This window comes from Macaca thibetana, chromosome 1 (genome assembly GCF_024542745.1).
Source record: "Macaca thibetana thibetana isolate TM-01 chromosome 1, ASM2454274v1, whole genome shotgun sequence".
NCBI lineage: Eukaryota > Metazoa > Chordata > Mammalia > Primates > Cercopithecidae > Macaca > Macaca thibetana.
The window spans coordinates 201,654,964-201,669,682 of NC_065578.1; the positions used below are offsets into that span (position 1 = coordinate 201,654,964).

General features: G+C 44.5%; 1 protein-coding gene across 1 annotated transcript in view; it reads left to right on the plus strand.

The window, feature by feature from the left end:
- GALNT2 (polypeptide N-acetylgalactosaminyltransferase 2) overlaps positions 1 to 14,719 on the plus strand; it is a 1,373,297-nt gene that overhangs the window by 1,254,501 nt on the left and 104,077 nt on the right. Inside the window, exon 3 of the mRNA XM_050769229.1 lies at positions 13,510 to 13,603. Within this exon, the coding sequence (XP_050625186.1) occupies positions 13,510 to 13,603 (94 nt within the window). The remainder of the gene's footprint in view (positions 1 to 13,509; positions 13,604 to 14,719) is intronic.

A 14,719-nucleotide genomic window follows, 5' to 3' on the forward strand; every position in this document is an offset into this window, starting at 1 on the left:
TAATTTAAAAACATGGAAGTTTGAGAAGGAGAGCCAACACTCATCATTCTCCGCTCTTAACACAATCATTTTTATTCCTGTGCATTTCATTCCAGGCTAATCCATATGGATACAGATTTTTATATAGTTGTTTCATTGTGTACGTAAAATTTTGTCTCCTGCTTTTTCATTTAACATAAGCATTTTGCATTTGGCTCTGTGATCTTTATAATTTTAATGGGTGCATAATATTCTTTGAAGGGGCTGTTAACAGAAATTAACCTTGTGTTGGTGAATGTTCCAAGTTTCTTCTGTTTTTTTCTCTTATAAATAATGCTGCAGTATTTGTGCATAAGATTTATTCCTTATTTTAGGTTAGTTCACTGGGATAAATTCACAGAAGTGAGATTTATTGGCTTAAAGATTTTCAGTCGCTTTCTAGTTCTTGATGTTGGGTGCCAAGCCAAGTTGCTTTCCGATAAGGTTTAATTTACACTGTGTCCTTTTGCTTTTAAAATGAGATAGTGATATATCTGCAGCCTGTGTTGTGATGCCAAATATTGAGATGGTATGGAAACTGTCCCAGCTGTCCCAGGCAGAGAATGGGCATACAAATGAGTGGCGCCAGAGGTAGGGGATCTCACAGCTTATCCCTGGGTGGCACTGGTCAACCTGTCCCAGGGCAGCACTCGAGAGGGAGGGAGGCCCTCGGGGTGGCCAGAGCCCCTGGAAAGGGCTGGTAGATGCCTCACAGGGCTGGAGGTTTCTGTATGGAGTCCTGTTGTAGGTCACTTATATTAGGCATGATGTGAACATGCTCCGCTCAGCTACTGTGATCTGACTGAAATAACCTTCTAAGAAAAGAGCTTGCAACTGTGGAAAACCACTGTTTTGGATCAGGTTGACATGGAGTCTGGGCTTCAATGGGACTGTATGAGCCACCTTAACCCCTGTGTTTACATGTCTTTAAAGTGGGCTAATAAGGCATGACAGTGTCCTCTGCACAAATCCTTTGTGAAAGAAGAATTTGTAATTAATAAAAAAAAATACCTTTTGAAAAAATAAATTGGGACAGTCCTTATAGGGTTTTGGGGTAATAGTCACACAGCTAATAGCTGCTGAACCCTGAGCAAAGAAAATGTTAATGAGAAAATGTACATTTTAAATGAATAAAAAGAAACATACAGTCCCTATGTATTGCTAGTTTGTTAGAAACTTTCAGACACTCCTCCCCGCAGCGTCACTCGTGAGTTTCTTTTTCTTGGGTGCAGATAGCACTCATTTTGCACGGTATGCCTCACATGGTGTTTCTCGTCTCTAGCTACTTTCACCATCTTTCCAAACATCCCACGTGGGTCACATCCTTTCACTAACTTTGAAAGACTGTATCAGGCCTTTTTCAAACGTCTGCTGTATCAGTCCTCAGGCTGCACAGCCTCGGCCTTGCCGTGGAGAGATGGTGGCAGGACAGTGGACTCCAGGGATTCAGTGAGCACGCAGACGTGTCTTCTCTCCCTGCTTGCTGTGACCAGCGGTGTGATGTGCTGGTCTGTGCCCTCCGCTGTCTCCCAGGGCAGCTTGGGAAAGCCTCTCCTCTCCCCGGACTTCCCTGCTTTCTTCCCTTTTCCCAAAATCCAGGTCTAATTCTAATGGTCCCCAGAGAGAAGTCAGCTGAAGTGTGAGGTTTCTCCCTTTGAAGAGAAGGGGTAATTGCTGTACAGAGAACCTCAGGCTGGGGGAGAACTGCTGTAGTGGGGGAGTTGTGAGGAGTAAAAGAGAACATACTAGTACTAGTCCTGGGGTGGGTGTTGAATAAGCATTAGTCCCTCTCACTCACACTTGGGTTGGCTGTGCTGCGGAATTTCCAACTCTGTAATGATTTGTGAGGAGATAAGTCAGGGGAGAAGCTTAATTACAAATTTTCCATTTCGTTTGTAACCCTCAGCTCTCTTGGGGCTCTTTGCATATCATTCTGAGACTCATTTTTTTTCTTGGAGATGCTCTTCAAAACAGAGTCAAGTGTTTTATTTTTTTGGTGGTGGGGGGTGACAGAGGGTCTCTTACTCTGTTGCCCAGGCTGGAGTGCGATGATGTGATCCTGGCTAACTGCAGCCTCAAACTCCTGGGCTCAGGTGATTCTCCTGCCTCAGCCTCCCAAGTAGCCGGGACTACAGCTGTGCATCACCACACCTGGCTAATTTTTAACTTTTTTTTTGTAGAAGCAGGGTCTCACCGTGTTACCCAGGCTGGTCTTGAGCTCCTGGGCTCAAGCTCTCCTCCCGCCTTGGCCTCCCAAAGTTCTAGGATTACAGTCGTGAGCCACCACTCCCAGCCTGGAGCCAGTTCTGACTCAGTGGTTACAGAGCTGGCCTAGGAAGGAACCAGTTGTATGGAAGTTAGACCCTCACCGGAAGGATTTAACCAGATGGTCATGGGAGATGGCGGCACCTACTGGTGACAAGGAGCATTGCACTTTAGTTCTGTGAGACCTGCTCATGGGCTGAGGTGAAGTGGGGAGGAAAGCAGCTTTGCAGGTGTATTGACATGGAGGTCAGGGAGCTGCCGAGCATGGAGGAGCGTGGTGGTGATAGGAGGAAGGGGAGGTGGAGCAGCAGGGATGTGAAATGTGCAGGGCTGCAGCCTGGTTGGCTGATGAAGCTGCCTCCTGCTGGCCTCCCCGCGGCTGCTCTGCTACTGCCCTTGGGTCCTGCTCATCACCAAGTGCTGCCTGAGGGCTTCACCTCTCTCCTCCCACCTTTTTTGCTTACCTATTAGCAATGATTATTATTTTTAAATTTTTAAAATGCAATTGATTTTTACATAAGTCGCAGGAGAAAGAATTTTCTAAAATACCCCCCCTTTTTTTAAATAAAGAGACATTTTCTAGTCCAGTTTGCAGAAATTCGTCATTTTTCTAAAGTAAGAGAACCTGCTTCAGCTGTGGTTGAGAAACCCAGAACAAGAAGTGAGCTGCAGCTGAGAGGGCTTTGTGTGCCACCCCCTGACTGGGGAGGCGGTGGACTCAGAGCAAGTGTTAGAGAATGGAGCCATGAAAGACTCCTTAAAGTGTCAGGCGCTCAGCTAACTTAGGGCTAGAATTATATATCATCTCTTAAAGGACCTGCCATTCTTGCCTTCAGGAATGGGAAGTTATCACCAGGAGCTAAGAGCTGACCTGCTTCATAAACTCTTATTTAGACCTAGGAATGAGGAAAAGCTGCAAGCGAATGGCATCTCTTGTGCTCACTTTCTCTGGGCTACCTTCTGCTTAGGTCCTCTCTGCCGAGCACAAACATTTAGGATGGTCTGGCAGCTCTTGAAGAGAGGAAGGTGGTGTGGAATAGATTCCTCTGAGGCCTTGCCCCTCATGTCCCCGGAGCTGAGCTGATTATTCTCATTGGGAGATTGGCTTTCGAGTGAGCATTTATAAAGAGATTTATACCTGAGTTTTCTTGAATGAAGAGGGAGGGGAGAGGGCTTCAAGTTGCCATTAAAAATGAACAGGCACCCTAGAAATACATGGTTGACAGATGTTGGTCCAGGAGTTTTCAGTGTAATTGCTTTCCCGTTAGGTAAATAGGATTATGCACACATTTTTGTAATTTTTTACAATTTTATTTTTTTCTAGAACAGTTTTAGACTTACAGAAACATTGGGAACATTGTGCAGAGAGTTCCTATATATCCCATACCCAGTTTCCCTGTTATTAAAATCTTACATTAGTATGATTCATTTATTGTAAAGAACCAGTATTGATATTTATTAACTAAAGTTCTCACTTTATTCAGATTTTTTGCAACATCCCTAGTGTTCTTTTTCTGTTTTAATATGTTATTCAGAATACCACATTCCAGTTAGTGATCATGTCTTCTTACTGTGACACTTTTTTAGACTTTGCTCTTTTTTTTTTATGACCTTGACAGTTTTGAGGAGACTTGGTCAGGGATTTTTTAGAATATTCCTTGTCTGGGGTTTGTTTGATGTTTTTTCTCATGATTAGATGAGTGTTATGAGTTTGGGAGAGGAAGACCACAGAAGTAAAATATGCATAAATTCTTAAACAAGTTGGTGAATGAGTTAATTATGGAGAAGAAAGGAAGTTTAGTAGCACTGAATAGTAACTGGAAGAGGAGTAAAGGCTGGATTCTCAGATTGGAAGAAGGCAAGTTTAATGTTCTTAATGATGGGACTTAATGTCTAACTTGTGTCATGCCTTATAGTTCAAAGGGGATGGGATAGAATTGTTCTTATATTTCCATGTTATATCTTGGGAAACTGAGGCTCAGAGAAGCAGCCTGAGTTGCCTAAGGTCATAGAAATAGACCAGGATTTACTGGATGTGCCGATGCATTTGCAAACCATTCCTAGTTGCATTTTCTATGCCCAGAGGTTCTAGACTCAACTGGCTGGGTCACTGATGGCCATTTCATCTGTGCGTAGCTGTAGGGATTTAAATAGGAAGATTTTTGTTAAATGAAGGCAGTTGACTGACTGTACATGGAATGAATGTGCAGGATGATTCACCAGGCCTTCTGCCTGTTAGAGAAGTTAAATGGTTGAGGATGAATAATTACGCGATTGTAGTTCATGACTTCAGCACAAGTCATTAACAGTTCTCAAATGTTGAGCAGCCCCACGTTATTCCCCACCAGCCTATTTTTCTCTGAGGTTCCACAGTAAAATAAGTGAAGTGGTGACCTTTATCGTAACATATTTTTTCTTTGTGAGCAAGTGGAATACGTATAAAGCAGTTTGTGACTTTGAATCCAACATAGAAATTTGCCCTCCTCTCATTTTTGCAACATTGAGTTTCATAAACCAAATTGGAGTAGTGAAAGTGAAACTGGAAATGCATGGATGAACCCAGTGGTTCTGAACACTGAGAACTGCCTGGGAGTTTCTAGAAAAACCCCCAAGGCTGGGTCCCATTCCCTAAAGTTGTAATTATATTGGCCGGGGCAGGAACAGGCCTTGGGAAATCCAAAACTTGGCCTTTCTGTCTTGTTCCTCACTGTACACTACCCAGGTCTTCATTCTTAAACCTTTCATATCTTTTGATTCTTGCCCAAGTAAAGGTTTTGGGAGCTGTTGGGCTGGAGCTTTCAAAGCTTCCAGTAGGCTGATCTTACTCCTCTACCTGTATTTTACCTGTTCTTACTAGGTGATGGAACTAGGAGGGCCCATGGCCACTTCTGCTACATGTGGCAAAAATGTGCTTCAAAAATATTTGAGAGACTGAATGAAGCCTGTCTCTGGTCTCTAAAGTATATTATGTTCCCTTTCTATTCTAATGATGAGTAGGAGGAAAGATACCACTCTTTCTTGTAAACCAAACGGTTGTTGCTTTCAATGGGAATTTTTATTAAGAAGCAAAAACTCATCTCTTTTATACATGCATGGATACCAGTGCTTTACACAGTACAGGCTTCTGGTTTTAAGAGAACTTTTGCCATGGTTCAGAGTGATCTTCTAGCCTAGTATATTAGTTTGTTTTGCATTGCTCTAAAGGAATACCTGAGACTGGGTAATTTAGAAAGAAAAGAGGTTTATTTGGCTCACGGTTCTGTAGGCTGTACAAGAAACATGGCAACAGAATCTGCTTCTGGTGAGGACTTCAGGAAACTTTTAATCATGTTAGAAGGTGAAGAGGAGCAGGTGTGTCACATGGCAAGAGAGGGAGCAAGAGAGAGAGGGGAGGAGGTACCAGGTTCTTTTAAAGGATCAAATCTGTGTGAACTATATCCTTTACCGTGGGGAGAGCACAAAGCTGTGCATGAGGGATCCACCCCCTGGGACGCAAACACCCCCTCCAGACCTCACCTCCAACATTGGGGATCACATTTCAACATGAGATTTGGAGGAGACAAATATCCAAATGAAATCACCTAGTTAACGCTGGTGGTTTTATTCAGGACCGTTTCCCAGTGAGTTAAAATTAATTTTGTGAGTTTATAAATAGGTCACACACCCTATTTGGAAAGTTAAAGTTTTTTTGCCTTCTTGTGAGAAGACCTGAAGATTATTGCTCTACACGGTCCTGGTGGAACACCAACCTTGAAGAATTAGAAATAATAAATAGTCCTTCTGCTTCTTCCATGGGTCACTTTATAGGGAAAATGCTTGATTAGGGGAGGTCTTGGTCTTTAGCAGGAAACTTAAGTCTACTCTAAAAATTTGCTTTCGAGTAAACAGTGTTTTAGTTAGTTCGTAATGTCTTAGCTTGGCAGCTTAGCTTTGTCTTCCCTTTTAAGAAATGGACTGTGAAATATAAATTATTACCTCATTTAAAAATATCTGGCAACCTGTTTTTTTTCCCCCCAAAACTTGAGGGTTGCTGTATGGATTGGCTGTAGGGGTAATTACTGAAAAGTCATCAAATAACAATGAAAACTAGACAATTGATGAGAAGGGAATCAAGTAGTCATTCAGATGGTATTTTTGGGAATTTAATCTGCCTCTGACCATATGGTCTAGTCAGCTGAAATAATTTAACAGTGACAACATATATTTCAGTAAGCAGAGATTAAAAACAGCCCATTTATTTTCTGTTTTCTCCCACAGTAATATTTTTATATCTCTGTTAACAAATATGATGCTCGCCATTTAAATTATATGGAAGCAGCTTTGGATGATTTAGCAATACACATAACATTTATTCTTTGTTATTATCTAGTTTTATGTGTGTAAGCATGTTTATTTTAGTGGGGTTTCATAATTCAGAAATGTTACCAAAGGTGGTAATTGTGTTTATATTGGACACGGGTAAGACGACAGCGTGAGATGAAGCAACACTTTTGCTGCACAGACTTGCTTTTGTGACTCAACTCTTGAGCTTCCATCACCTCACAGCCCCTGCCCCTCACCCCTGCCCCACAGAAATGACTGGCTAGGTACAGCAGGCTCTGCCACTAGCAAGCCTTATGGCATTCATAAATGTGGTGGTTTTAGAATATTCTAAATATTAACCAACTTTTTATTATCCTCCTCTCTAAACTGGAGGCTAGTCTCAGCTCCACCAAACCCGATGTCACGTGAGCTGGACATGGTGACTTATTTCTAATGAACAGACTATGACAGAGAGACAGTGAGACAGTCAGTGATTTCTAAGACTAGGCCACAAAAGGCATCAGGGAGTTTCCCTTGCTCTTGTATGTACCCTCTTCCTCATATTCATTGGGGAAGCCAGCCACCTCTTGGGAGGACTCTTAAGCAGCCCTATTGGATGGACCCCAGTGAGAAACTGGGGCCTCCTGGCAATAGCCGTGTGAGTTACCCATCTTGGAAGCAGACCCTAGCCCTAGGCAAACCTTCAGACAACAGCAGCCCTGGCTGAAATCTTTGCAGCCTCATTGGAAATCGTGGGCCAGAACCATTCGGATTCCTGACCCTCAGACGCTGTGTGAGGTAATAAACATTTATTGTTTTAAGCTACTGAGTTTTGAGGTCATGTGTTTTGCAGCAGCTGATAAGTCATGTAGCCCTTCTGGATCCTTTTTTTCCACTCCTCTGGGAAACCAGTGGTTGGACTGCACAGTGCCCTGCACACACAGATTTGATCAATAGTGCCTAAGGGGCCTGCTCCTCTTCCAGCCACTGTACCTCCTCACCCCCATGGCACCTTTCCTCCTCCACTCCCCTGACCACCTTGCCTTTGGCAACCGAGCCAAGAATACTTCTTATTTTTTTCTTATTTGGATCAGAGACAGATTATACTGGGAATATTCTATTAACAGTTAAACCTATATTTACACTTAATTGTTTCCATAACTATTTAATAAACTTACCTATTGGGTTTAGTACTCCTGAAAATATTGTCATAGTATTTAGATGTCATTGCTATTTTATCTACTTAGAAATAGGATGAATTTGAGCTGCTGTGCTCTTTGATTATGGCAGGTAAGTAGACGTCGCTCAGCTGTGGATTCCCATCTGATTGCACCCATGGCCTAGTTTAATTCCATTTGTGCCTCTGTTGTGTGCATTTGTAAGAACAACATGGCCAGATACATATTTTGAAGTTTTGGGATACATAATTTTGAACCAGATTAAAATGTCTGATGACAATAATCACTACCAGTGGGGTAAGTTAGTAAATAGGAGAGTTCTCATTAACTGGCCCAGATGCCATTTACAAAGGGAGAGAAGACCACAGTGCCATACTTTAGGGCATCTAGGTCTTTCCAGAGGCTGTGTGTGGATGCATCCAACACTCTAGACCAAGGGGTGATGCCAGGCAGGGCAGCAGTGTTCTCCTGCCCCGCGTTTCTCATTTGGTTGGCAGGGCATCCTAGACCCCCGGTTAAACTTCCCTGATGGAATGCAGTATTTGGTCAGAGCTGCCGAGCCCTGCCTTGTCCACACTTTCCCGAAGCACCATCTGTCTGTGGGGTAATCATTCTGCATTCACTGTCAACATCCCTCCTTTGAGGGTGGTGGAAACAAAGCAGAGATGGGTCTGCATCCTGGGAAATCAAAGCGGGCTTCCAAGATCACAGGCTTTGAATTCTCTGTAACTTTTGACCCAGCGTAAACCACATCATTACTTCTCTAATCTCAGCAGTTTATACTTGTCACTAAAAAGGGGACCTGTCTGTCACGGCATCATTTTCCCCTTAAAAGGGAGAAAACACACAGATCTGTTGGTAGCACAGCCAGGATACCAGTGGCTACTGGGCGCAAGAGCCTTCTTCATACATTTGCATTCAGTACATTTCCATTTTTGAGCAGCGCCGACACTAGTGTAAGTCAGTCTTATAATGTATGTAAATGTATGGGAGGGGGATTGTAACGAAAAGCTTCCACTGCAGAGTAGGCGAAGCCGGGACAATCAATCTGAGTAAGTAGGGCGAGGTGTTTTTTTCCAGCTGCATTTATTATTGAGCAACTACCATAAGGCCACCAGCGCACTTGGTACCATAAGGATACAGAAGGAATATGACGGCTTTCCTACCCTCAAAGAACCTGTAATCTTTTTGAATATCAAACATGGGCGAAGCAGGTAGCAAATGTAAAAGAACCTCAAGTGCTAACTGAATGTATCGCCTACACAAGAACGCTGGGCAGGCAGGGACCCGCTGGGCAGGCAGGGACCCGCCGGGCAGGAGGCATTGAGCCCAGCCTTCTAATCTTAGAGAAGTTAGACTTCGACGCCCACTGCCATTGGCAGAGGCATGGCTGGAACCCAAGGCTCTGGCTCTGAGGCCAGCGCTGCTCCCCACGTGCCATGTGGGGTCTCCTCCTTTCCCGCTTGTCCCTGCAGCGTTGGGCTCTCCTCTCCCCTGCACTGACACCCCACCCTCCCTGGGTGGTCTCTCTCCTGCTCACCAGTAGCTTTAATTACCCTTAGCCTTTTCACAACCCCAGATTTGTGCCTCCATCTGTTTGCAGATGCCTCCTCTTGGTATCTCTTTGTACCTTCATCCTTTCCAAACCAAACTCCTCTTTATTTCCTAGCATTTCTTCTTACCCTACCCGGCAACTTTCTTGTATTTCTTCTCGGTGGACATCACACCTGCGTAGGAAGTGCTGCAGTCAGAAACATGGGGCCATCTTTGATTCTTCTTCCCCCTCGCACTCCTCCTGCTGCACTGCCAGCCCCTCCTAGCTGCACCTGTCTCCGCTGTGTCCCTCTGGGACCGGGACTGGGTCCAGCATGCCATCTTCCCATGCTGCATTACTGAAATGGCCTCCTGGGCTCTCTCGTGTCCTCTAGTCTGCCCTCACCTTGTAGCCACAGTGATGCTTCTAGAATACAGGTCTCAGACTATCCTGCCACTTGCGTGCCTTCCTGTTTTTGATCTTTCCCTTGTTCCATCTGTCTGGTACACCCACCACCACTAGTCCCCGTTGTTCCTTCTTGCCTCCCTTTGGTCTCCACTGAAGTACTGCTTCCGCGCACAGCCTTCCTGGGGGCCCTGCTCTGCGCAGGCCTGTGTCTCTGGGCCATCATTAACCACGCTTGTCTGTGGATGTCTTTACACAACACAGGCCAAGATGCCTGGTCCCCACTGTCTCTCTAGGAACTGACTTTCTTAATACCAGGCCAAGGCCCTCGGTAGGGGTGGGGAGAAGAGAGTGGGACAAGACAAGCAGACAAGCATCTACAGACCAGTGGTGGGTTGAGCTTGGGTGCTCTGTCAGCCAGCGAACCTAGTCAGCCATCTTTGCAGGAATTTATTACTAGTGACCAGACATATTCTGAGATGAATGGTTAGTACAATGTCTTAACTGAACTTTGGCTGTTTAGTTAGGGGAGAAATGAAGCTGTCTTATCTGGAGGCAGTACAGCTAAATGACTGAGACCATGAACTCCAGCCCTGAGTTCCCCAGGGTGTGGATCCAGCCTCATGTGAACACTAAACTTCAGTGCCTTGGCTTCCTCACCTGTAAAATTGGAATAGTAATAGCATTGCAGGAAGATGAGCGTATGTGCAGCGTCCAGAGTGGGGCTTGGCACCTCATAAATACTGTGTTAGGCAGCAGCCACCATGGTGGTTCCTGCTTTTCATTGTCCTCCCCTCCCCCTCCTTCCCCTCCTCCTCCTTCCCCTCCTTCTTTGCCTCATTCTCCCCTTCCCCCTCCCCTCCCCCCCCTCCTCCCCCCCCATCCTCCTCCTCCCCTTTCCCCTCCCTCTCCCCTCCTCCCCCTCCCCATCCTCCCCCCCCCCCTCCTCCTCCTTGGGGGCTCCTCCTCCCCTTCCCTGCTTTTACTCTAGGAGCAGGTAGTTAAGATGATAATCTGCAGTTTTTGACCTGGAAGTCCAGAACAAAACAGTCCTCTGTGAGTGACCTCCTAGAAATGTATTCTTGAGTTTTTATGACATTTTGAGAATCAAGTTCTTATAATTTAGTTTAAATTGAGCCCTAGCCTGTCATTCCCACTCTGACTTACATAAAGGGCCAGATTTAGCTTTTTACCAGCTGTGTAACCTGGACAAATTGCTTAGCCTATCTTATGTGTCCTCATTGTAAGACAGGAATTATAAAATGCAGGAATGAGAGAGGGTCTATGCGCAATGCTTGGCGCATAGTAGGTTTTCGTAAATGGCACGGCTTGTTCCATCTGCTTGCTACCTTGTCATGGCCTAATTATATGGGCATGAACTCACCCTGCACTAGTTTTATAGTAGGCGTCGTTGACTGGAAGGAAGAAGGGAGATTGAGGAATGCTCACCCTGCACTAGTTTCATAGTAGGCGTCACTGATTGGAAGGAAGAAGGGAGGGTGAGGAGCATTACTTATGGGCAAATCAATCTTATTTGTGGGCACACACAAAAAAGTTTATTTTCTGGGAAAACACTGATGGTTGACCTGCAAATGTCTGATAATGACTACAGATAATGACTTTATTTTTATTTATTTATTTATTTTTTTTTGAGACAGAGTCTCGCTCTGCCGCCCAGGCTGGAGTGCAGTGGCCAGATCTCGGCTCACTGCAAGCTCCGCCTCCCGGGTTCATGCCATTCTCCTGCCTCAGCCTCCCGAGTAGCTGGGACTACAGGCGCCTGCCACCTCGCCCGGCTAGTTTTTTGTATTTTTTAGTAGAGACGGGGTTTCACTGTGTCAGCCAGGATGGTCTCGATCTCCTGACCTCGTGATCCGCCCGTCTCGGCCTCCCAAAGTGCTGGGATTACAGGCTTGAGCCACCACGCCCGGCCAATGACTTTATTTTTACGTGTAGAAAATATGCTAGGGTCACCAGCCCCACTGGCAATGTTCACTTTTGATTTTATTCAGCTACAAGTTTAAATGGTTTGATCCATTAGCTGGTGTACGTAGGAGGCCAGATGCCTGTGGGGTGGGGGCTTGAGAGGTAGGAATTATCAGCCACAATGCTACAATCAAGCCTCAAAATAAAAACTAATGCTTAATTAAAAGTCTGCACAGTGTGACTGTAGTAACTTCATTTTGCCGATTTAGTATTCACACGTATCTCCTTACTTTGTAAAGCCAGTTGGTGGGTTAAATTCTCTCGCTGTTGCCTATCTGCCAGGGTTCCCACAAAATCACTGCCAGTAGTAAATTGAAAATTTCTTTATAGCCAAGTAATCTCAAAAGCTAAGTCATAAATACATCTTTTCCAAACTTTTTTGCAGTAAAAATTCTTTAAATGGGGATACAGCTGCATTTTAATACATTTGTTGCAGCGTGGGATAAGACTTGCAGAAGTACTTGGGGCACTTAAAGGCCAGGAAGGCGGTTCTGCTGGGTGGGTGGGGCTCAGACCCCAGGCTGCAGAATGGTTTCTCTCACCATCCCCCCAAGGCTACAGTTCTTCCTCTTCTGCCATTTCCATGGCAGCCCCGATGTGATAAACCCAGCTGTATCGCCTCATTAGAGAAGCAGCGGAAGGAAAAGCTGGCCGAGACATGGGGGAGGCTTAGGCACAGTTTCTCTCTAATTACTGTACCTCTTGAGTAAAACTGCAGATTATTGGCAGAGCAAGTTGCATTTGGAAAAAATGTGTCATTTGGCCCAAGTCCTGAGGTTTACCCTTCTGCAGATCTCACTTTACATTTTAAGTAAAGAACCGAAACGTCTCCAGTGGTGAACTTGTGTGCAGCATGCAGTCCACACTGGTCTGGAGGAGTGCTGGTGGAATGAACCCTTGGAGATCTGGTCCCCCGCCCCGCAGGGAGGGATTACTGCTGCCCTTCAGCCTAATCGCATCTGCTCAGGAAAATGGCCAATTGACAATGCTTGGCTCACAGGAGTCTGGTGGGAAAATTACTAGCCTTGAGTTATTTCTGATTTGGGTTATATACAGAAACCTTTCTTATTTTAGTCACAGAAATCAGATTCCAAGTGGTGGGAAAATATATTTAGCTCTGTGGTCGTGCAGTTGTTATTTAGTCTGATTTAATGTTGATAAATTAGAGTAAATTGTTTGCCCAGATGAGTTGAATAAATTCTGCCAGAGCTTTTACCTTATTCTGGTTTCACATTAAGTCCTTAATATGTATCTCTGTTTCAGTGGCAGTCCTATTAGAGTAAGCCCTAGAAAAAGCTTAGTGGCCCTACCGCCTGCTCTTGTGTTAGTCAATGAAATTAAATCATTTCACACTCTCTGAGGAGAGCTCAAAGGAGCCCTTAGGGAGAATCTGGTCCTAAGATGTCTATAAACCACCTAACATGTCTGGAGAGCTACCTTCATTTTAATGGTTTTAATTTAACCACTCTAGAATTATTTCATTTAATCCACTTCCCCTATCTCGCTTCTCCACCCTCACAAATCCCCAAAGCCCTGGGAGTTTGTGGAGTATTTCCTTCCCACAGATATGCAATACAAATATAAAATGGAGAGAGAAATGCAAACCCTTGGGAAAGGTCATGCCCATACTTTTCTCCCCTTACATCTTGACTCCCTAACAATTTCTGGGGTGTGGGGTCTTTAAGATGGGCCCTCCCTCCTACTCATCAGTGCATCCCCAGGGCCAAGTGTTACTCTCCAAAGACTCACTGTGTATTGAACTGATGAATGAAGGTGTGCTTGAAGAACCAGGCAACTCATTCAGTGTCTTTGTTCCCCCAGGAGGACTGGAATGAAATTGACACCATTAAAAAGAAAGACCTTCATCACAGCAATGGAGAAGAGAAAGCACAAAGCATGGAGACCCTCCCTCCAGGTACTGCCAGGGGCCAGGAAGCCATCTGGCTTTGAGCACGTTGTTGGGAGTGGACTGAGCGTGGCTCTTGGAGCAGATGGTCTGTGGGGAGAGGCTGGATTCCATAGGTCAGCAGGAGGCACCGCCCTAGAGCACTGCTTTGCCAACTTCCACTGGACCGATTAGTGGGTGGTCAAGTTAAAACTTTAATGGGAGGTGACCAAAATGTGTTGAAAGAGAAAATAAAAATAGAATGAAGTAGAAAGTATATTTTAGTATGTATTAGTTCATGAAATATTTTTAATAGACTTTATTTTTTAGGGCAGTTTTAGCTTCAGAACAAAACTGAAGGGAAGGTACGGAGAATTCCTGTATACCTCCTGCACCCCCATCCCCAACACACATACAACCTCCTCCATTGTCAGTATCCCCCAACAGAGTGGTACGTTTGTTACAATCCATGAACCTGCATTGACACATTATCATCACCCAAAGTCTGTGGTTGACATTAGGGTTCACTCTCGGTGTTACACATTCTGTGGGTTTGGACAAATGCACAATGGCATTTACCCACCATTGTAGTATCATACAGAGTCATTTCACTGCCTTAAGAGTCCTCCATGGTCTACCTGTTCATCCTTTCCTTCCCGCCCCAGCCCCTGGCAACCAGCGATCCCTTTGTTGCCTCTGAAGTTTTGCTTTTCTAGAATGTCATGCAGTTGGAATCATAGGGTATGTCAGCTTTTCAGATTGACTTCTTTCACTGAGTAATATATATTTAAGTAATATATATGTATTTTAATATATTAATATAATATATTAATATTTAATATACATTTAAGGTTCCTCCATGTCTTTTCATGGCTGGATAGCTCATTTCTTAATGAATTAATAATATTCCATTGTCTGGGTGTGTTAGTTTGTTTATTCACCTAGTGAAGGACATCTTGGTTCCTTCCAGGTTTTGGCAATTATGATTAAAGCTACTATAAGTATCTATGTACCCGTTTTCAAGTAGACATAAGTTTTCAGCTCATTTGGGTGAATATCAAAGGGTATGATTGCTGGATCGTATGGTAAGAGTATGCTGAGTTTTGTAAGAAACCGCTGAGTTGTTTTCCACAGTGGCTGTTGCAT